General features: G+C 38.7%; 1 protein-coding gene across 1 annotated transcript in view; it reads left to right on the top strand.

Annotated features, from left to right (window-relative positions):
- Nucleotides 1–1,120: 1,120 nt before the first annotated feature.
- Nucleotides 1,121–22,235, top strand: part of LOC308687922 (adhesion G protein-coupled receptor E3-like) — a gene marked incomplete at its 5' end in the record, with an annotated part of 61,686 nt that continues 40,571 nt past the window's right edge. The window contains 3 exons of the mRNA XM_081360742.1: nucleotides 1,121–1,174; nucleotides 3,663–3,731; nucleotides 3,875–4,100. Coding sequence (XP_081216868.1) covers nucleotides 1,121–1,174; nucleotides 3,663–3,731; nucleotides 3,875–4,100 — 349 coding nt within the window. The remainder of the gene's footprint in view (nucleotides 1,175–3,662; nucleotides 3,732–3,874; nucleotides 4,101–22,235) is intronic.

Raw genomic sequence — 22,235 nt, forward strand, 5'->3', positions numbered from 1 at the left:
GGGCTCTTAACTCTTATTCTAATTATTGTCTATTTTGGCTGCTATGACAGTGTGTTTGTCAAACACATTTGCAGCAGCAAAGAAAGCTAAATTGACTTGAGATCAGATGAAGATGGTTTCCTGTTGATGGTTTGATAATCATCATGAAACAGCCTGATTCACTAAGGTTTTTATAATTTAACAATTGTGTTGTCACATTAATATTTGTTTCACAACACAAACCCTCTGTTACTGCAGCATGACATTTACATTTAGTCATTTAGCAGACGCTTTTATCCAAAGCGACTTACAAATTAGGACTAATGTAAAAGCGAGTCATCATGAAGAGGCAAAAACAACAACAACGCAAGAACAGCAGCCAAAGAAGACAAAAGATATAATAAGAGTTAAGAGCCCAACTAATGGAAACACTAATCACTGTTATGGTGACTTCAAATTAACCAGAGTTAAACCTCTGTTAATTCTCAATAAAACCTTTTGTAGACGTCTAACAGAAATAAAGTCAGTCTGGTTGGTAATAAGTGAAGCTGGTAATGCTGTTTGTGGAGTTATTTAATCATACTCTGCTGAGATCTTCACAGATTTAATGTCTTCTTTTCTCTTCAGTTGATTTCATCTTAGACTGTTGCTGAAGTCAGTTGTAGTTCTTGTGTTTCTGCTCGTCTCTTTTTTCTGTTCTCTTCTTTCTTTCAGTGATTCTTTTTGTTAACAGGCTTATTAAGGCTGAGATGACTTCATATTTAATATACACAGATGTTGTGGCTCAGATAAGGTCCAGTTCTGGTTTATTTATTTGCTCTTGGCTGAGATGTTGCATTGCTATGGCCTGCTTGTGGCCCAGATCTGGCAAACAGGAGTGGCCCACCCAAGTGCCGTAATTCCACACTGCATGTGGGCCAGATCATCTTTCCACTTGTGCCAGATGTGGGCCGGATCTGGGCCGACACAATGTTGCTATGTGGGTCTGCTTGTAGAGATACATCATAACAGTTTAAATTGAGACACTGACTTCCACTCTGGACTAAGATCAAAATGAATAAAATACAATATAAATGGATAGGACTTTATGAGATTATTTTCTAAACTTTTGTCTGATGTGATGTATTTTATTATTGTCTTCATGCTGATTTCTGTCATTGCAGATATAAATATAACGCTGGAGGAAGGATGCACCGTAAGTTGAGTTTCTGAAATTGAAGTTTTACATTTTAACAATTTAAGTGCATGGTCTAAAAGGGTCGTCTCTATTCTCTTGAGTAATGGGTGTGTTTTGGGCATAACATGCAACAAACCAATCCGAGTCTCATCTCCCATTCTCTTTAAAAGTCAGTTGCACTCGCATCATGGTGGATTCGCTATTTACATGACGCAATTTGGAGGTGGAAAGACTGAACACTTCTCCAGAGAGGAAACGGATCTGCTCGTGTGCGAGGTTAAAGCGCAAGAACACCATCTAAGGGACAAGCCGGATTCCACGTTATCTTTATGTACACAATATTAATATTTTACACAATATTAATATTTTACATTGTAATCCTTTTGTTTTTAATAATTGGCATGTTTGTGAACTGCTGCGCGTCCCTGTGTGTGAAATAAGCAGAGTGTACTGCGTTGTGGACTTGCCTATAGACTCATATTACTAACGCACTCTTTAAATAAATAAAAAATAAATAAATACATACTGCGCCATTGAGTTTAGACCAGGTGTCAGTTGGTCAATGGCGCATCTATTTCAGTTCCTCAAAATAGAAACGCACCATCAATGCGCCTGAACACACCTCGCTTTCAGACCAGAAGCTCATGGCCGCACAAATGGGCGCAAATGCATTTGCTATTTAAACAACGTGGCGCAGGACATGAAAATTAAAATTGTGTCGGGCTGAAACTAGCAAAACACACTTGCGTACTTGCGCTGCATTGCACCGGGTGTTGATAGAGCCTTAGAGTTGAACTAACAATGCCAATGTTTCCATCCATGTATTGTAGCCTATGCAATTTTTGGGATATTGCATACAATTATGTGATTAGATAACTGGACTGATCAATCTCATCACACACCATTTAAAAATTAGTTTTGATCATTCTGAAATGCCTGTCATCAAAATGATTTGTTTGATTATCTCCCAGAACTGTCACACACATTAGGCCTCTGAACAAAAGATAACATGACAGTGTTACCCAGTCAACTATTTGATCTCACAGTGATCTCACCACAAGCTCACAGGATACTCATACTATGGCCACAATGTGAGGTCAAAGTGCACAAAGCCTAGATATCCAGCATGCATTGCAGCATGAAGCTTTTGATCGTCACCATTGTTGAGATTCATACACTGATGCTTGATGTCTCTTTGTGTCTTAACCCCTCAAACCCGAAGTAGGTTGAAGGGCCGGCGGGACACTCCCCTGTGGAAAAAAAAATCATAATCAAATTACTAAGCAACCACCGAATGGAACAACACAAAATAACAATTTTAAAGCTTAAAATCTCAGCTTTTTAATGCATCTAATCACTTTGATTAACTCCTAACGAGTGCTGAGTTATTCCTCTAAAACCGAGTGTACCCCCATAGGCGCCACCTAGCTGCGAAATTAATAATCATCATATTTCTTTAAAAATATTACCTTGATCAACTTAAAATAGATGTCATTTGAAAGCTTAGAGTCTGAAATTTACAATGAATGTAGCCAATTTGATAAACTCCTAAGTGCTGAGTTATTTGCTGATAAATAGAAGAAAAAAAAATCATAATTTATAAACTACTTTTTTGTACTACATACTACAATATGTCAAATACATCATACAGCTCAGGTAGTCCTGTGTCATATGTTATTCCATGTCAAATAAGAAAGATATGCATTATCATTATAAAAATTATATATATATTTTGTCTTTTATCAGCAGTTTCTCGGCAGGAGAATGTCCAAATGTAATCTTCTTGCTATAGTTTTGAAGTTATGAGTCTTTAGTTTTGTGTATGTCACTCAGAAAACAATTTTTTTTATTGCCTTCCACATGTGTGAGGAAAAGGCTACCTTTGTTCCAAATGCTGTAACTTTTGAGTACTTTATGCGATCACCAGAAAATTTGATCCAGATGCAGCTCACATTTAGGGGTACTGTAGATTTTTTCCCCTACCGTATTTCCTTCCCGAGTTATTGCATGTCAAACAAGAGAGATATGCAAAATCATAATAGAAATTATATATATATTTTTTGCATTTATCAGCAGTTTCTCGGCAGGAGAATGTCCAAATGTAATGTAATTTATATTTTCAAAAACATTTAAAAGAGTTATATCAAACAATACCTACCTTTTGACTCTCCTTGTTGTAGTTTTGGAGTTATGAGGCTTTAGTTTTGTGTGTGTCACTCAGACAAAACAACTCTAAAAATGCCTTAAGGGCTTAGGGGGATAATGACACAGTAGTACTTATTATGCATTCAACGTCCTTCATAAATTTATATGACACTGCTTATGATACTGATTATGAATGTGTTGTTCTATTTATTGTTGCTAGATTTGTGTTGTGTGTATGTACTAACATCACTGAACCTTCACAGTGACCTTCAGTGCAGTAACAATACATGTTTGGCTCTCTGTTAATATTGAAAAACATGATCAAAATCAACAGCCCACTGCTTTCACAATTGTGTTTCAGAGTCAGAACTGTTTCCAAAATCTTCTTGAGAAGATCGAGAACATCACATCACAAGTGCTCTCTGTGACTGTAAGTCTTCAAGAGAAAAATAATCAAATAATCAAACATTTGTCAGTTATATACTGTAGATAATATATGATTGACAGAACAGTGCTGTCTTATTTGCTCTGTTGACATTTACTGTGACACTGTTTATCTCATCAATAAATTAGACTGTGACCAACATTTTGACTGTGGCCTTCAACGCTTCAGGGAATATTTTAGAGTCATCATCATCATCATCATCATCATCATCATCTTCATCTTCATCATCAGTCAGCCCAGCTGAACTAGCCTCCTATGGAAACCGTATCTTAAAAACCAGTGAGAAACTCATCTCTACATTGGTGAAGCCGACAGACACGAGTGACAATGTCAGTTTTACTCTTGCTGTTGTTGGTGAGTGGAGAAACTGTTATTATTGATGATGAAACTGAGATTATATATGATATCAGGAAGTTTATATAGTCTAGAGAGCAGCGGTGGATCACGGGTGTCAGACGGTGAATATGACAAATGCAGCTACAGTAAATATATAATTGTGAAGAATTACAAATGTTTTAGACAGTGTTTTCTGCTCTTTTTGTGTCTTTTGGTTCAAAGTAGGGCTGGGCGATATATCACACGATATTGTTATGCGCATCTCATCAGTAAAGCCTTTATATTATATAAAAAAATTCTGGGCATTTATGCAGATTCACAGTTATGCTGTAATCAACAACATAAATCGAAATCAGAAAGAATGATCTTAATGAGTTTAGTGATCAAGTTCAAATGATGATTGTCATAATATAACCAACACCATCAGATCACTTTTTTCTTCATTCATCTGGCAGTTATAACTCAGATACCTCAGACTAGGGCTGGGCGATTTAAATCGCGATATTGTTATGCGCATCTCATCAGTAAAGCCGGTTCCTTGATTAGTAGTAAATCGCCATCACCTGCTTTCAGATGGAGTGGCATTTACTACAAAGAGCCGTAGTTAACTGACAAGCTGAGCCAAATCACATCAATATCGCGGACGTATCGCCAGCGATATTTAATGCGATATGGCTCAGCTTGTCAGTTAACTACGGCTCTTTGTACACAGCAAACACTCCTGTGTTAAATTAACACTCCTGGGAGTGTATGAGTCCACACTCAAGAGTGTTTAAGTTAATGAGATAATTAAGTGATTAATTTAGTGATGATTGAACATTATTGAAGACACCTGATGTTAACAAGCAGAATCACTGAAGGAGAAAATCTCAAATTGTAAGCCAACGTTATGACGATCAATGGTTGCTTTAGTTGGACTCTAGACCATTATATTATTAACTTTAGATTTTGTTTGGCTGTTGTATCTGGCTTATAATCGCCAGTTGAACAAAGAAAAAAGTGATCTGATGGTGTTGGTTATATTATGACAATCATCATTTGAACTTGATCACTGAACTCATTAAGATCCTTCTTTCTGACTTCGATTTATGTTGTTGGTTACAGAATAACTGTGAATCTGCATAAATGCCCAGAATTTTTGATATAATATAAAGGATTTCTTAAAAGTTGTTTAAAAAAAAACATTCTTTTAGGCACACACAGACGTCAAGATTCAGTCAATGCATCTCAACAATGGTGAAGAGCAGAATATTCAATTAGGAAAAGTAAATTACATAGACAATTCAGATCATAATTTATTCATACCGCAATGCATGATGGGAGCCATTAATGAGTTGTGATTGGTGGCAGCCACTGCAACATGCTTTATTATTGTCACCATTGTTGAGATTCACAGGCTGATTATTGATGCCTGTGTTTTAAATGAATTTATCCGAACATCTTTTGATCAGAACAATGTTTATTAAATATTTTGAATTAAAGTACTGATAATCGTAGGCTGAAGAATCACAAAACTGCTGCTAACAAGTTAAATCAAACTATCTCAATAAGTTTCCTTTTTCAGATCACAGCATGATTATGTCAAGACATAACCAACACTATCAGATAACATTTTACTTTGTTCATTAAACTGTTATAAATCAATAACAGCAGACAAACAACAGTAAATATTAAAGTAAACATATAATGGTCTAGAGCCCAACTAAAGCAAACACCCATTACCTTAATGGTAACTTTCAATTTGTGATTTTCTCCTTCAGTGATTCTGCTTTTTAATATCAGGTGTCTTCAATAATGTTCAATCATCACTAAATTAATCACTTAATTATCTCATCAGCCCTAAATGCCGCTCCATCTGAAAGCAGGTGATGGTGATTTACTAATAATCAAGGAACCGGCTTCACTGACGAGATGCGCATAACAATATCGCGATTTAAATCGCCCAGCCCTACCTCAGACAAACAAAATCTAAAATTAATAAGATAAGGGTCAAGAGCCCAACTAAAGCAAACAATGATCGCCATAACAGTGGCTTAGAATTTGTGATTTTCTCCTTCAGTGATTCTGCTTGTTAACATCAGGTGTAGGGTTGCCAACCGTTCCGTATAATACGGAATCGTTCCGTATTTGACACATAAAAGTCTTGTGTATTTAACTGATATGGAACGCACTTTGTTCCGTATTTTTGAGAATCAATTCAGTGCAAATCCATGACAGACACATATAGCTTCTAATATATGTCAGACTATGAACGAAGACATTTGTAGGTGATAAGAAAAAAAAAAAACAGACGGTGCGGTAGATACTAATTTCTCCCTCTGTTTGTCTGTGATCAGTGTAGCGTTTTTAACATCTTGGAACATCATCAGAGAATGCCCTTTTAATTGGTCGTTTCAGTCATTGTGAGTCACGTATCGTAGCAACGATGACGACAAGTAACAACAGCGGGAAATGTAAAAATGACTACCTCCGAGCAGCCGGCGAAAAAGAAAAGAGCATAAAAATATAGAATTGAATGGGAAAATGACTACCAACCCGTGGCTGGAATGCGTGAGGGACAATGAATACACGGCCGAGCGATGTCAAGGTTCCTTGTCCGTCAGACGTCTCCAGAGGCTGATATGGTAGGCTATGTAATCATGTGGATTTTTAAAACTCAAATATAGTTCATAAGAAAGTGATTATATTAAAAGAGATAGTACAGGTTTAGCCTAACATTGTAAAGAAATCAAAAAAGTACACATGGGAAAAATAGCTGCACAATGTGCTTAGTCTGGAGGTTTATTTATTTCTGTGAGATTTTCCATGTGCATACATACAGGTGTTGTATTGCTTGAATGCAGTATTTGAGTGCAATATTTTAGATTTTATTTATTAGCTGTTTTTTTTATTTATGTTTTTTATATTATTGTTTTGCACTGGAAAGAAAGTTAACTACACAGTAAAAACCCCAGTGTTAAATCAACACTGCTCAGAACACATATGGTCCCACTCTACAGAGTGTTAAAATTAACACTGAAGCAGTGTTGAAGTTAATGAGATAATTAAGTTAACACTGAAGCAGTGTTGAAGTTAATGAGGTAATTAAGTGATTAATTAAGTGATGATTGGCCATTAGTGGTGACACCTGATGATAACAAGCAGACTCACTGAAGGAAAGAGAAACACAAGAACTACTGACTTCGAGCCATTATTGCACTTATTATTTTACCAGTTTGACTTTATTTCTGTCATACATCTACACACGGTCTTATTTAGATTTAACAGAAATTTAGATGGTAATGTTTTATGGAATGTTTTGTTTCATGTCACCATTATGGTGGCCAGTGGTTGCTTTAGTTGGGCTCTTGACCCTTTCCTTTTTAACATTAGTATTTTTCTGGCTGCTCCAACTCTGTGTTTATAGAGCATATGTGTTGTGGCAAGAAAAACTATGACTTTGGCTGTGTTTCCTGAAAGCATTGCAAGCCTAATTTGAGCGTACAGACCATTTGTTGCAGTTGGTCTGTTATTAAGTTAGGCTTAAGATGCTATTGGAAATGCAGTCCTGGTTATGATTTGATGATGAAATTACTAGTGACCTGATTCAATGATGTCACCCATCATTATAAACTGATTATCCATATGTTTTATTAATTTTTCACAACAGTAGTTACTTCCAGCAATGTTTTAATGGTCTGGAAGTTTTAAAATCACACAAAGACATCAAGAATCTACATATGAATCTCAACAATGGTGACAATCAAACAAATGCTTCATGTTGCAATGCATGATGGGAGCCACCAATCAGAACGCATCAATGGCTGACATCATGCATTGCAGCATGAATAAATTATGCAGCTGAATTGTCCTGTAATTTTCATTGTTTTTTTCTGTTGGCTTTTATTTTGCTATTGTTTTGTTCTGACTTTAGTAGCTTGTTTTGTGATGTTCAGAGTTGATCTGTTTGTCACTAGTTTGTGTATTGTCACCATTGTTGAGATTCATATGCTGATTCTTGATGTCTGTGCGTTTAAACACAATAACTTTTTTGCACAAAGTATTTTCAAAATTTTTCCTATTGCTGTTGGATCTCAAACTGTAGAATCTCAGGACTAGAATCACCAATACTAAAACGAGACATCAAGCATATAGTCAAATATTTAGACTCTGAATTACATCAGTGAATCAGGTCACTACATGATGATAATGTTTTTATCATCAAAACATATTCTGAGCAGATCATGTTTTCTCTTATAGTAACAAATGTGCTTTATAAACACAATGATGGAACAGTCAGAGATAAACTTATATTAACATAATGAAAAGAGTCAAGAGCCCAACTAAAGCAAACACTGACCACCAAAATGGTAACTTGAAAAGAAAAATTCCATAAAACATTACCGTCTAAACTTCTGTTGAATCTCAAGAACTTTTGTCGATGTATGACAGAAATAAAGTCAAACTGGTAATAATAAGTGCAATAATGTGTAATGACTCAAAGTCAGCTGTAGTTCTTGTGTTTCTCTTTTTTCTGTTATTGTTTTTTCTCTTTCCGTCAATGATTCTGCATATTAACATCAGGTGTCACCACTAATGGCCAATCACTTAATTAATCACTTAATTATCTCATTAACTTCAACACTACTTCAGTGTTAACTTAATTATCTCATTAACTTCAACACTGCTTCAGGGTTAATTTTACTCTGTAGAGTGGGACCATATGTGCTCTGAGCAGTGTTGTTTTAACACTGGGGTTTTTACTGTGTATTAGTGACAAATTTGGGGAGAGGATAAATATTCCAAAACTGAAAATACAGTATAAGAATTAACTGCACAATTACTAGACATGTTTACCTTGGATATTATACAATTTGCAAGCACAATTTGTGGAAAAATAAAAAGAAATTGCGATGCTTCCAACTGTGAACCAATTTGGTAGTGTGTGTGTATATATATATATATATATATATATATATATATATATATATATATATATATTAGGGCTGTGACATTAACGCGTTAATTACGATTAATTAATCTGAGAAAAAATAACGCAGATTAATCCATTCCATATTGACCCTTGAACCTGGAGCCGTTCTAGCCACCATTCGACTGTAAAATGAAGGAGGGAGACGAGAACGCGCTGGCGCTGCCTGGATCATTGATTGGAACATTTACTTATAAAAAAAACAGCCGGCATTTCAACGTTGATTCACCGGTGAACGTAAGGGACCAAGGTCGAATCAATGTTGGATTATGTTTCCATTGTGCAAAACGAATCAACGTCGAAATTGTGACGTTGTTTCATTGTTTATTTCGTGACGTTGTTTCACCGTCTCTTCTTTCAATATGGGTGAATAAAGATTGTATGTCGACGTTGAACCAATGTTGAATTATGCTTCCGTTTTGCAAATTGAATCAACTTTGATATTGTGACGTTGTTTCACCGTCTTACCTTTCATCATGGGATAATGAGTCATGACAATGCTGACTGAATTTGTGATTAACTGTACACTAAAATATTGTTAACGGTCAAATTACTTGCAGCAATGGCTTAATTAAACGCATTTAAAATATAGATACATGCTCAAGATTGTAAAACAAGTTTTATTCTGAAAAAACAAAAGTCTAAAAATACTTTCTAAAACAGATGAAAAACATCTCAAACTTTAAATTGCAGCATTTTCGAAGTAATGTTAAAAACCTGTAAAGCAAGTGTAAATAATGTTTATAATTTAATGTTTAATATTAAATGTATAATTTAATCATATTCAATAATTTAATAATGTTCAATTTTATTGTATGGATTATTTGCTAGGCACAATTATTTCAATGCTCACCCTTTGAACATTTGAACATTATTTCAATAACATGTTCCACAATTATTTTTAATTGATTGACAGCCCTAATTTATATGCGATTAAAATGCGATTAATTTCGATTAATTAATTACAAAGCCTCTAATTAATTAGATTAATTTTTTTAATCGAGTCCCGGCCCTAATATATATATATTATAATATAATATATATAATATATAATATATATATATATATACAGTGAGGAAAATAAGTATTTGAACACCCTGCTATTTTGCAAGTGTTCCCACTTAGAAATCATGGAGGGGTCTGAAATTGTCATAGTAGGTGCATGTCCACTGTGAGAGACATAATCTAAATAAAAAAAAAATCCAGAAATCACAATGTATGATTTTTTAACTATTTATTTGTATGATACAGCTGCAAAGAAGTATTTGAACACCTGAGAAAATCAATGTTAATATTTGGTACAGTAGCCTTTGTTTGCAATTACAGAGGTCAAACGTTTCCTGTAGTTTTTCACCAGGTTTGCACACACTGCAGGAGGGATTTTGGCCCACTCCTCCACACAGATCTTCTCTAGATCAGTCAGGTTTCTGGGCTGTTGCTGAGAAACATGGAGTTTGAGCTCCCTCCAAAGATTCTCTATTGGGTTTAGGTCTGGAGACTGGCTAGGCCACGCCAGAACCTTGATATGCTTCTTACAGAGCCACTCCTTGGTTATCCTGGCTGTGTGCTTCGGGTCATTGTCATGTTGGAAGACCCAGCCTCGACCCATCTTCAATGCTCTAACTGAGGGAAGGAGGTTGTTCCCCAAAATCTCGCAATACATGGCCCCGGTCATCCTCTCCTTAATACAGTGCAGTCGCCCTGTCCCATGTGCAGAAAAACACCCCCAAAGCATGATGCTACCACCCCCATGCTTCACAGTAGGGATGGTGTTCTTGGGATGGTACTCATCATTCTTCTTCCTCCAAACACGTTTAGTGGAATTATGACCAAAAAGTTCTATTTTGGTCTCATCTGACCACATGACTCTCTCCCATGACTCCTCTGGATCATCCAAATGGTCATTGGCAAACTTAAGACGGGCCTTGACATGTGCTGGTTTAAACAGGGGAACCTTCCGTGCCATGCATGATTTCAAACCATGACGTCTTAGTGTATTACCAACAGTAACCTTGGAAATGGTGGTCCCAGCTCTGTTCAGGTCATTGACCAGCTCCTCCCGTGTAGTTCTGGGCTGATTTCTCACCTTTCTTAGGATCATTGAGACCCCACGAGGTGAGATCTTGCATGGAGCCCCAGTCCGAGGGAGATTGACAGTCATGTTTAGCTTCTTCCATTTTCTAATGATTGCTCCAACAGTGGACCTTTTTTCACCAAGCTGCTTGGCAATTTCCCCGTAGCCCTTTCCAGCCTTGTTGGGGTGTACAATTTTGTCTCTAGTGTCTTTGGACAGCTCTTTGGTCTTGGCCATGTTAGTAGTTGGATTCTTACTGATTGTATGGGGTGGACAGGTGTCTTTATTCAGCTAACGACCTCAAACAGGTGCATCTAATTTGGAATAATAAATGGAGTGGAGGTGGACATTTTAAAGGCAGACTAACAGGTCTTTGAGGGTCAGAATTCTAGCTGATAGACAGGTGTTCAAATACTTATTTGCAGCTGTATCATACAAATAAATAGTTAAAAAATCATATATTGTGATTTCTGGATTTTTTTTTGCAGATTATGTCTCTCACAGTGGACATGCACCTACGATGACAATTTCAGACCCCTCCATGATTTCCAAGTGGGAGAACTTGCAAAATAGCAGGGTGTTCAAATACTTATTTTCCTCACTGTATATATATATATATATGTGTGTGTGTGTGTGTGTGTGTGTGTGTGTGTGTGTGTGTGTGTGTGTGTGTGTGTGTGTGTGTGTGTGTATATGAAAAGTTCAGATGCAAAAGCCTCTAAATGCCATCTGAAATTTTCTTCTAGAATGATCATTTTTATGAAGCTTGTATATTTAAGTTAGCTATAGGTGACACACCTGAATGAATGGCTCATTAAGTATGCAGGGGCATTGTCTCATCAGGTGTGAACTACTAAATAAAAGTAAAGCCGGTTCCTTGATTAGTAGTAAATCACCATCACCTGCTTTCAGATGGAGAGGTATTTAGGGCTGATGAGATAATAAAGTGATTAATTGAGTGATGATTGAGCATTATTGAAGACACCTGATGTTAACAAGCAGAATCACTGAAGGAGAAAATCACAAATTGTAAGTTACCATTAAGGTGATGGGTGTTTGCTTTAGTTGGGCTCTAGACCATTATATGTTAACCTTAATATTTACTGTTGTTTGTCTGTTGTTATTGATTTATAACAGTTAAACGAGCGAAGTGAAATGTTATCTTATAGTGTTGGTTATGTTTTGACATAATCATGCTGTGATCTGAAAAAGGAAACTTATTGAGATAGTTTTGTTTTACTTGTTAGCAGCAGTTTTGTGATTCTTCAGCCTACGATTATCAGTACTTTACTTATAATTCAAAATGTTTAATAAACATTGTTCTGATCAAAAGACATTCAGATAAGTTCATTTAAAACACAGACATCAATAATCAGCCTGTGAATCTCAACAATGGTGACAATAATAAAGCATGTTGCAGTGGCTGCCACCAATCACAACTCATTAATTGCTCCCATCATGCATTGCGATATGGATAAATTATGATCTGAATTGTCTATGTAATTTACTTTTCCTAATTGAATATTCTGCTCGTCACCATTGTTGAGATGCATAGACTGAATCTTGACGTCTGTGTGTGCCTAAAAGAATGATTTTATTTTAAAACAACTTTTAAGAAATCCTTTATATTATATCGAAAATTCTGGGCATTTATGCAGATTCACAGTTATGCTGTAACCAACGACATAAATCGAAGTCAGAAAGAAGGATTTTAATGAGTTCAGTGATCAAGTTCAAATGATGATTGTCATAATATAACCAACACCATCAGATCACTTTTTTATTTGTTCAACTGGCGATTATAAGCCAGATACAACAGCCAAACAAAATCTAAAGTTAATAATATGTGGGTCAAGAGTCCAACTAAAGCAACCATTGATCGTCATAACGGTGGCTTACAATCTGAGTAAGCCAACTAAAGCAAACACCCATCACCATAATGGTAACTTACAATTTGTGATTTTCTCCTTCAGTGATTCTGCTTGTTAATATCAGGTGTCTTCAATAACGTTCAATCATCACTAAAAAATCACTTAATTATATCATTAAAGGAGCTGTATGTAAGAAATCTATTTCAATTAATCATAAAATTGCCCTGATGTGTCACTAGACATTAAGAAATCATGTTCATTTCAAATACTTATATCACTGACAACAGTAGTATGGCTAGGATATTGTCATTTAAAAAGTGGACTTGCAGCCCTCAACTGATGTTGATGTTGTCATTTTGTGTTTTGGCCTGAGCGCCTCCCTCCACCTATCTACCAATCACGAAGTCAGTAGTGTTTCGGGATCCGGGTTGCCAGCTTTGCTCTAACCTAACCTACCCTAACTCTAGTCGGATAAAAATGTCTAACGTTACTAAATCAAAAAGACCTCGTTATAATTCAGAAATTCGTTGTGACAAAGTCCGAAATAAAACCAGAATTTGTATAGGAGATGCTTTTGAAAGATGGAGACGGCTGAAAACGGAGAAGAATTTGAACACAGACGCCAACGTTGCTAATTTTCTCCTAGACAGGTAAGATTCATCTATGCTTGGCTAACTTGTACTGGATGTCAATGGACATTTCATATATTCATGACAGTCGAACAAAGTTATGCGTGTTCAAGCAACGTAACGTTAGCTCACATGGACGTATGCATTTGCAATGCATTATAGGAGCCCGTTTCTCTGTCATTATGCTGAGACGCTGATGAAAACATTAGCACGACCATTATGGCAATTTGAAACGTAATTGAGACAAGCCTAACTTTACCTCAGAAAAAAATATTCGTCATTCGTTCTTCACGTATATCGTGGACTAAGTTACACATGCTGTAAGTTGACCTGTATGACCATTGCTAATGTAATTTAGTTACTCTAACAATATTTTCTGATGGGACTGAAAACAACCCTGTGATAGCCATTGGTGATATTGAATTTGTCCCGTGTTATAATTTCTGTGGCAAATGTTTATTCTGTTTTTAGCCTATAATATGACAAAAACTTTAGCACTTGTAAATCAAGGTTTTTTTTTCGTATTGAAAATTAAGGAAGTATTATTTTGTTGTTTAAGTCTATATGTTTTTTTGTTTTCTTTTACTATTATCCTTTTTTTTTCTCAGATTTTTTTTGAATTGTAATTGTATTTATATGTTCAAAATAAAGAAATCAAATCAAATTAAATATCAAATCAAAAACGCTTATCTCTTCAGCTATTATGGCCCCAGCACCTCAACAATTAGTAATTTTTTAAAATAAGTAATTACTCATCAAAATATCTCTCATAAAGCATAAACACAATTAACAGAAAAAAAAAACTTACTGTGTACGTCTCGTCATCACTTGCCATTGGAAGCTCATTGAAGCAGCCTACGTTTCTGCTGAATCCTGCAGCTTATCTGGCAACCTCGAGTCAGGGGGGAGGGGGAGGGGATACACGGCTCTACAGTATTTTTAAAGTGATTGCAGTACCAGTTTTGTCCACAATCCTACATACGGTACCTTTAACTTAAACACTCTTGAGTGTGGAATCATACACTCCCAGGAGTGTTAATTTAACACTGGAGTTTTTGCTGTGTACAAAGAGCCGTAGTTAACGGACAAGCTGAGCCATATCGCATTAATTATCGCTGGCGATACGTCCGCGATATTGATGCGATATGGCAGTTAACTACGGCTCTTTGTAGTAAATGCGGCTCCATCTGAAAGCAGGTGATGGTGATTTACTACTAATCAAGGAACCGGCTTTACTGATAAGATGCGCATAACAATATTTCGATTTAAATCGCCCAGCCCTAATATTTAGTATGTGTTTTGTTGCCTTATTTCAGAAACTTTCATTTTTAGTTTTTTCAATAACCATGCATAAACATTATTCTCTCAAAAATGAAAACATGTACATACATGTGGCTCACATATTATGGTAGTCCTGTTTGTGCTAAATAGAGTGTAATTTTTTTTTTTTTTTTTGCCATTGATAAGCAACTGAAAAAAGCACAAATGTCAGGGCATGTCAGAAAATCTCAAGGACCCCAAAAACACCCTAGACCCCAGAGGGTTAAGATCCTTCTTTCTGACTTCGATTTATGTTGTTGGTTACAGCATAACTGTGGTTCTGCATAAATACCTAGAATTTTTTTATATAATATAATGGATTTCTTAAAAGTTGTTTGAAAAAAAAAAAGGCACACACAGATGTCAAGATTCAGCCCATGCATCTCAACAATGGTGACGAGCAGAATATTCAATTAGGAAAAGTAAATTACATAGACAATATAGATCATAATTTATTCATACCGCAATGCATGATGGGAGACAATAATGAGTTGTGATTGGTGGCAGCCACTGCAACATGCTTTATTATTGTCACCATTGTTGAGATTCACAGGCTGATTATTGATGTCTGTGTTTTAAATGAATTTAGTTAAAAGTCCTTTGATCAGATCAATGTTTATTAAATATTTTTGGATTATATGTAAAGTTATATGTAAAGTACTGATAATCATATGCTGAAGAACCACAAAGCACCTGCTATCAATTTAAACCAAACTATCTCAAAAAGTTTCCTTTTTCAGATCACAGCATGATTATGTCAAAACATAATTAACACTATAAGATAACATTTACTTTGTTCATTTAACTGTTATATATCAATAACAGCAGATAAACAACAGTAAAAATTAAAACTAGAATGTACATTTCCAGAAGAAAATGTGAAGTGGTGCTTGCAGTGGCAAAACTCGCCACTCGGTTGCAAGGGTGTTATACATGATTGCATACCAGCCAACAACCATGTCTGTACGATGTTGTGGAGCTGAAATATGGCTTCTATATGTTGCAATATGGTTGCTAGGTGTCTCTAAATGGTTGCTAGGGTGTGAATACACAGTTACCATGGTGATATTTACAGACTGTTTTACAACTGAAACTAATGAGCCAACCCCCATCTCTATACAATATTCTGACGCAGAGATGTAGGTCTTGTAAAATGGTTGCTAGGGTACTCTGTTTGGTTGCTATGGAGTTGCTTGGCAGCTACTAATGATGAAACTGCAAAGGCTTCTTGTCAGTATGAATGATATAAACCAACTCCCATCTCTATACGATGTTCTGATGCAGAGATATACATTTTGCTAAACGGTTACTAGGGTACTCTGTTTGGTTGCTATGGAGTGGTTTGTCAGCTGCCAATGATGAATTTACAAAGGCTTCTTGTCAGTATGAATGATATAAACCAACTCCCATGCCTCTGTGACATTCAGAATGGAAGATATCCCTCTTTGGATTTTGGTTGCTAGGGTACTCTGTTTGGTTGCTAGGGAGTGGCTTATCAGCTGCCAATCATGAAACTCCAAAGGCTGCTTGTCAGTATGAATGATATAAACCAACTCCCATGCCTCTACGACATTCAGAATGGAAGATATGCCTCTTTGGATTTTGGTTGCTAGGGTACTCTGTTTGGTTGCTAGGGAGTGGCTTGTCAGCTGCCAATCATGAAACTCCAAAGGCTTCTTGTCAGTATGAATGATATAAATCAACTCCCATGCCTCTGTGACATTCAGAATGGAAGATATCCCTCTTTGGATTTTGGTTGCTAGGGTACTCTGTTTGGTTGCTAGGGAGTGGCTTGTCAGCTGCCAATCATGAAACTCCAAAGGCTGTTTGTCAGTATTAATGATATAAACCAACTCCCATGCCTCTGCGACATTCAGAATGGAAGATATCCCTCTTTGGATTTTGGTTGCTAGGGTACTCTGTTTGGTTGCTAGGGAGTGGCTTGTCAGCTGCCAATCATGAAACTCCAAAGGCTGCTTGTCAGTATTAATGATATAAACCAACTCCCATGCCTCTGCGACATTCAGAATGGAAGTTATCCCTCTTTGGATTTTGGTTGCTAGGGTACTCTGTTTGGTTGCTAGGGAGTGGCTTGTCAGCTGCCAATCATGAAACTCCAAAGGCTTCTTGTCACTATGAATGATATAAACCAACTCCCATGCCTCTGTGACATTCAGAATGGAAGATATCTCTCTTTAGATTTTGGTTGCTAAGGTGCTCGACAATGGTTGCTAGGGAGGGGCTTGGAAGTGTTGAGGTGATTCATGATTGGCTGTTTGCTGCCCCGAGTCAAATGAGACCACCCCCATGTTTCTATGACAATTCAGTCTGGAGATATCTCTTTGAACTCTTTCAATGGAAGTCTATGGAACTTGTTGCTAAGGGGCTCTAAATGGTTGCCAGGGCATGGCTTGATAGCTTCACAATGATCCTGAGAGACTGATTGGTCATCTGAGTAAAATGAGCCCTCCCCCTTGTCTCTATGACACTGTGATCCAGAGCTACGTTCAATACAAAGTCCCTATGCAATTTACCATAGTAGGAAAAGCATGTGTGTTTCACGGGACGTTCCTTCCCCATAGTAAGTCAATGGGGCAACTTTGGGCATCTCCTGCCCCCCAGGGGTGCAACTTTTACCCCATTGTGAAGTATGTTCTTACAGAGCCTGTCAGCCTCTTCAAATGTGGCAAATCACACGTTTCTGCGAAATCCTCACTCAGAGCTACGTGTGGTCAAAGTTTGTCGCAATGTTAAGTCAATGGGACTTTTTTGGCCGCTTTTTTACCCCTGGGGTGAACACCGCACCCCCGATCGCTTATAAAAGTCATAGCACACCTCTCCTTAATGAGCCGGTCGATTTGACACCTCATTCATGGGTCTTTGACAAACGGTGCGGGGCGAGTTTCGCGCCAAACTTTGTCCAGAATAATAATAATAATAACTAGAATGTACATTTCCTGAAGAAAATGTGAAATTGTGCTTGCAGTGGCAAAACTCTCCACTCGGTTGCTAGGGTGTTGTACATGATTGCATACGAGCCAACAACCATGTCTGTACAATGTTGTGGAGCTGAAATATAGCTTCTATATGTTGCAATATGGTTTATATGTGGCTCTAAATGGTTGCTAGGGTGTTCTGGGTGGTTGCTAGGGCGTTGCTAGGCAGTTACTAGGGTATTCTGGGTGGTTGCTAGGGTATTCTGGGTGGTTGCTATGGTGTTAGGCAGTTGCTATGGTATTCTGGGTGGTTGCTAGGGCGTTGCTAGGCAGTTGCTATGGTATTCTGGTTGGTTGCTAGGGCGTTGCTAGGAAGTTGCTAGGGTATTCTGGGTGGTTGCTAGGGCGTTGCTAGGGTTTTCATGGTGGTTGCTAGGCAGTTGCTAGGGTGTTCTGGGCGGTTGCTATGGTGTTGCTAAGCAGTTTCTAAGGTGTTCTGGTTGGTTGCTAGGGTGTTGCTAGGTGGTTGCTATGGTGTTGCTAGGCAGTTGCTATGGTATTCTGGGTGGTTGCTAGGGTGTTGCTAGGCAGTTGCTAGGGTGTTCTGGGTGGTTGCTAGGCCGTTGCTAGGCAGTTGCTATGGTATTCTGGGTGGTTGCTAGGGCGTTGCTAGGGTGTTCTGGGTGGTTGCTAGGTGGTTGCTAGGCAGTTGCTATGGTATTCTGGGTGGTTGCTAGGGTGTTGCTAGGGTGTTCTGGGTGGTTGCTAGGCAGTTGCTAGGTGGTTGCTAGGGTATTCTGGGTGGTTGCTTGGCGGTTGCTAGGGTATTCTGGGTGGTTGCTAGGGCGTTGCTAGGTAGTTGCTAGGGTATTCTGGGTGGTTGCTAGGCGGTTGCTAGGGTATTCTGGTTGGTTGCTAGGGCGTTGCTAGGCAGTTGCTAGGGTGTTCTGGGTGGTTGCTAGGGTGTTCTGGGTGGTTGCTATGGTGTTGCTAGGCGGTTGCTAGGGTATTCTGGGTGGTTGCTATGGTGTTGCTAGGCGGTTGCTAGGGTATTCTGAGTGGTTGCTAGGCAGTTGCTAGGGTGTTCTGGGTGGTTGCTAGGGTGTTGCTAGGCAGTTGCTAGGGTGTTCTGGGTGGTTGCTAAGCAGTTGCTAGGTGTTCTGGGTGGTTGCTATGGTGTTGCTAGGCGGTTGCTAGGGTATTCTGAGTGGTTGCTAGGCAGTTGCTAGGCAGTTGCTAGGGTGTTCTGGGTGGTTGCTAGGGTGTTGCTAGGCAGTTGCTAGGGTGTTCTGGGTGGTTGCTAGGGTGTTACTAGGCAGTTTCTAGGTTGTTCTGGGTGGTTGCTATGGTGTTGCTAGGTGGTTGCTAGGGTATTCTGGGTGGTTGCTAGGCGTTGCTAGGCAGTTGCTAGGGTGTTCTGTGTGGTTGCTAGGGTTTTGCTAGGTGGTTGCTAGGGTGTTCTGGGTGGTTGCTATGGTGTTGCTAGGCGGTTGCTAGGGTATTCTGGGTGGTTGCTAGGGCGTTGCTAGGCAGTTTCTAGGGTGTTCTGGGTGGTTACTATGGTGTTGCTAGGTGGTTGGTAGGGTATTTTGGGTGGTTGCTAGGCGGTTGCTAGGCAGTTGCTAGGGTGTTCAGGGTGGTTGCTAAGGTATTATGGGTGGTTACTATGGTGTTACTAAGTAGTTGGTAGTTGTCACTGATGATTACTATTGCAGTTCTTAGCATTGTCTTGCCATGATTTAGCACTTACCTAATCGCTATTAGCATGTAGCTATTCACAGCTAGCATGTGTAGCATGTTGGAATTCCTCTTTGCTAGTATGAGTCAAAAGAGCCAACCCCCATCTCTATACGATGTTCTGATGCAGAGAAATAGGTCTTGCAAAATGGTTGCTAAGGTACTTTGTTTGGTTGCTAGGGAATGGCTTGGCAGCTGCCAATCATGAAACTCTAAAGGCTGCTTGTCAGTATGAATGATATAAACCAACTCCCATTCCTCTGTGACATTCAGAATGAAAGACATCCCTCTATGGATTTTGGTTGCTAAGGTGCTTGACAATGGTTGCTAGGGCGGGGCTAGCAAGTGTTGTGGTGTCTCATGAATGGCTGTTTGCTGCCCTGAGTCAAACTTGTCTTAACCCCATCTCTTTATGATGTTCTGGTGCAGAGATATAGGTCTTGTAAAATGGTTGCTAGGGTACTCTGTTTGGTTGCTATGGAGTTGCTTGGCAGCTGCCAATGATGAAACTGCAAAGGCTTCTTGTCACTATAAATGATATAAACCAACTCCCATGCCTCTGTGACATTCAGAATGGAAGATATCCCTCTTTGGATTTTGGTTGCTAAGGTGTTCGACAATGGTTGCTAGGGAGGGGTTAGGAAGTGTTGAGGTGATTCATGATTGGCTGTTTGCTTCCCCGAGTCAAATGAGACCACCCCCATGTTTCTATGACAATTCAGTCCGGAGATATCCCTTTGATCTCTTTCAATGGAAGTCTATGGGACTTCTTGCTAAGGTGCTCTAAATTGTTGCTAGGGCGTGGCTTGATAGCTTCACAATGATCCTTAGAGACTGATTGGTCGTCTGAGTAAAATGAGCCCGCCCCCTTGTCTCTCTGACACTGTGATCCAGAACTACGTTCAATACAAAATCCCTATGCAATGTGTAGGACGGCCCATTTCATGGGCCGTCCAACACCATTGTAAGTCAATGGGAAACTTTGGGACGCTCCTGCCCCCCAGGGGTGCAACTTTTACCCCATTGTGAGGTATGTTCTTACAGAGCCTGTCAGCCTCTTCAAATGTGGCAAATCACACGTTTCTCCGAAATCCTCGCTCCGAGCTACGAGTGCTCAAAGTTCGTCCCAATGTTAAGTCATTGGGACTTTTTGGGACGCTTTTTCACCCCTGGGGTGAACACCGCCCCCCCGATCGCTTATAAAAGTCATAGCACACCTCTCCTCAATAAGCCGGTCAATTTGACACCTCACTCAGGGGTCTGTGACAAACGGTGCGGGGCGAGTTACGCGCCAAACTTTTGTCCGGAATAATAAGAAGTAGAAGAATAATAACTAGAATGTACATTTCCTGAAGAAAATGTGAAGTGGTGCTTGCAGTGGCAAAACTCGCCACTCGGTTGCTAGGGTGTTGTACATGTTTGCATTCGAGCCAACAACCATGTCTGTACGATGTTGTGGAGCTGAAATATGGCTTCTATATGTTGCAATATGGTTGCTAGGTGGCTCTAAATGGTTGCTAGGGTGTGAATACACAGTTACCATGGTGATATTTACAGGCTGTTTTACAACTGAAACTAATGAGCCAACCCCCATCTCTATACAATATTCTGATGCAGAGATGTAGGTCTTGTAAAATGGTTGCTAGGGTACTCTGTTTGGTTGCTATGGAGATGCTTGTCAGCTGCTAATGATGAAACTACAAAGGCTTCTTGTTAGCATGAATGATATAAACCAACTCCCATCTCTATACGATGTTCTGATGCAGAGATATACGTTTTGCTAAACGGTTGCTAGGGTACTCTATTTGGTTGCTAGCGAGTGGCTTGTCAGCTGCCAATCATGAAACTCCAAAGGCTTCTTGTCACTATGAATGATATAAACCAACTCCCATGCCTCTGCGACATTCAGAATGGAAGATATGCCTCTTTGGATTTTGGTTGCTAGGGTACTCTGTTTGGTTGCTAGGGAGTGGCTTGTCAGCTGTCAATGATGAAATTCCAAAGGCTTCTTGTCATTATGAATTATATAATCCAACTCCCATGCCTCTGTGACATTCAGAATGTAAGATATGCCTCTTTGGATTTTGGTTGCTAGGGTACTCTTTTTGGTTGCTATGGAGTTACTTGGCACCTGCCAATGATGCAATTCCAAAGGCTTCTTGTCACTATGAATGATATAAACCAACTCCCATGCCTCTGTGACATTCAGAATGGAAGATATCCCTCTTTGGATTGTTGTTGCTAAGGTGCTCGACAATGGTTGCTAGGGAGGGGCTAGGAAGTGTTGAGGTGATTTATGATTGGCCGTTTGCTGCCCTGAGTCAAACTTGTGTTAACCCCATCTCTTTATGATGTTCTGATGCAGAGATATAGGTCTTGCAAAATGGTTGCTAGGGTACTCTGTTTGGTTGCTAGGGAGTGGCTTGGCAGCTGCCAATCATGAAACTCCAAAGGCTGCTTGTCAGTATGTATGGTATAAACCAACTCCCATGCCTCTGTGACATTCAGAATAGAAGATATCCCTCTTTGGATTGTTGTTGCTAAGGTGCTCGACAATGGTTGCTAGGGAGGGGCTAGGAAGTGTTGAGGTGATTTATGATTGGCCGTTTGCTGCCCT

Source organism: Scardinius erythrophthalmus (genome assembly GCF_964197995.2).
Source record: "Scardinius erythrophthalmus genome assembly, chromosome: 3".
NCBI lineage: Eukaryota > Metazoa > Chordata > Actinopteri > Cypriniformes > Leuciscidae > Scardinius > Scardinius erythrophthalmus.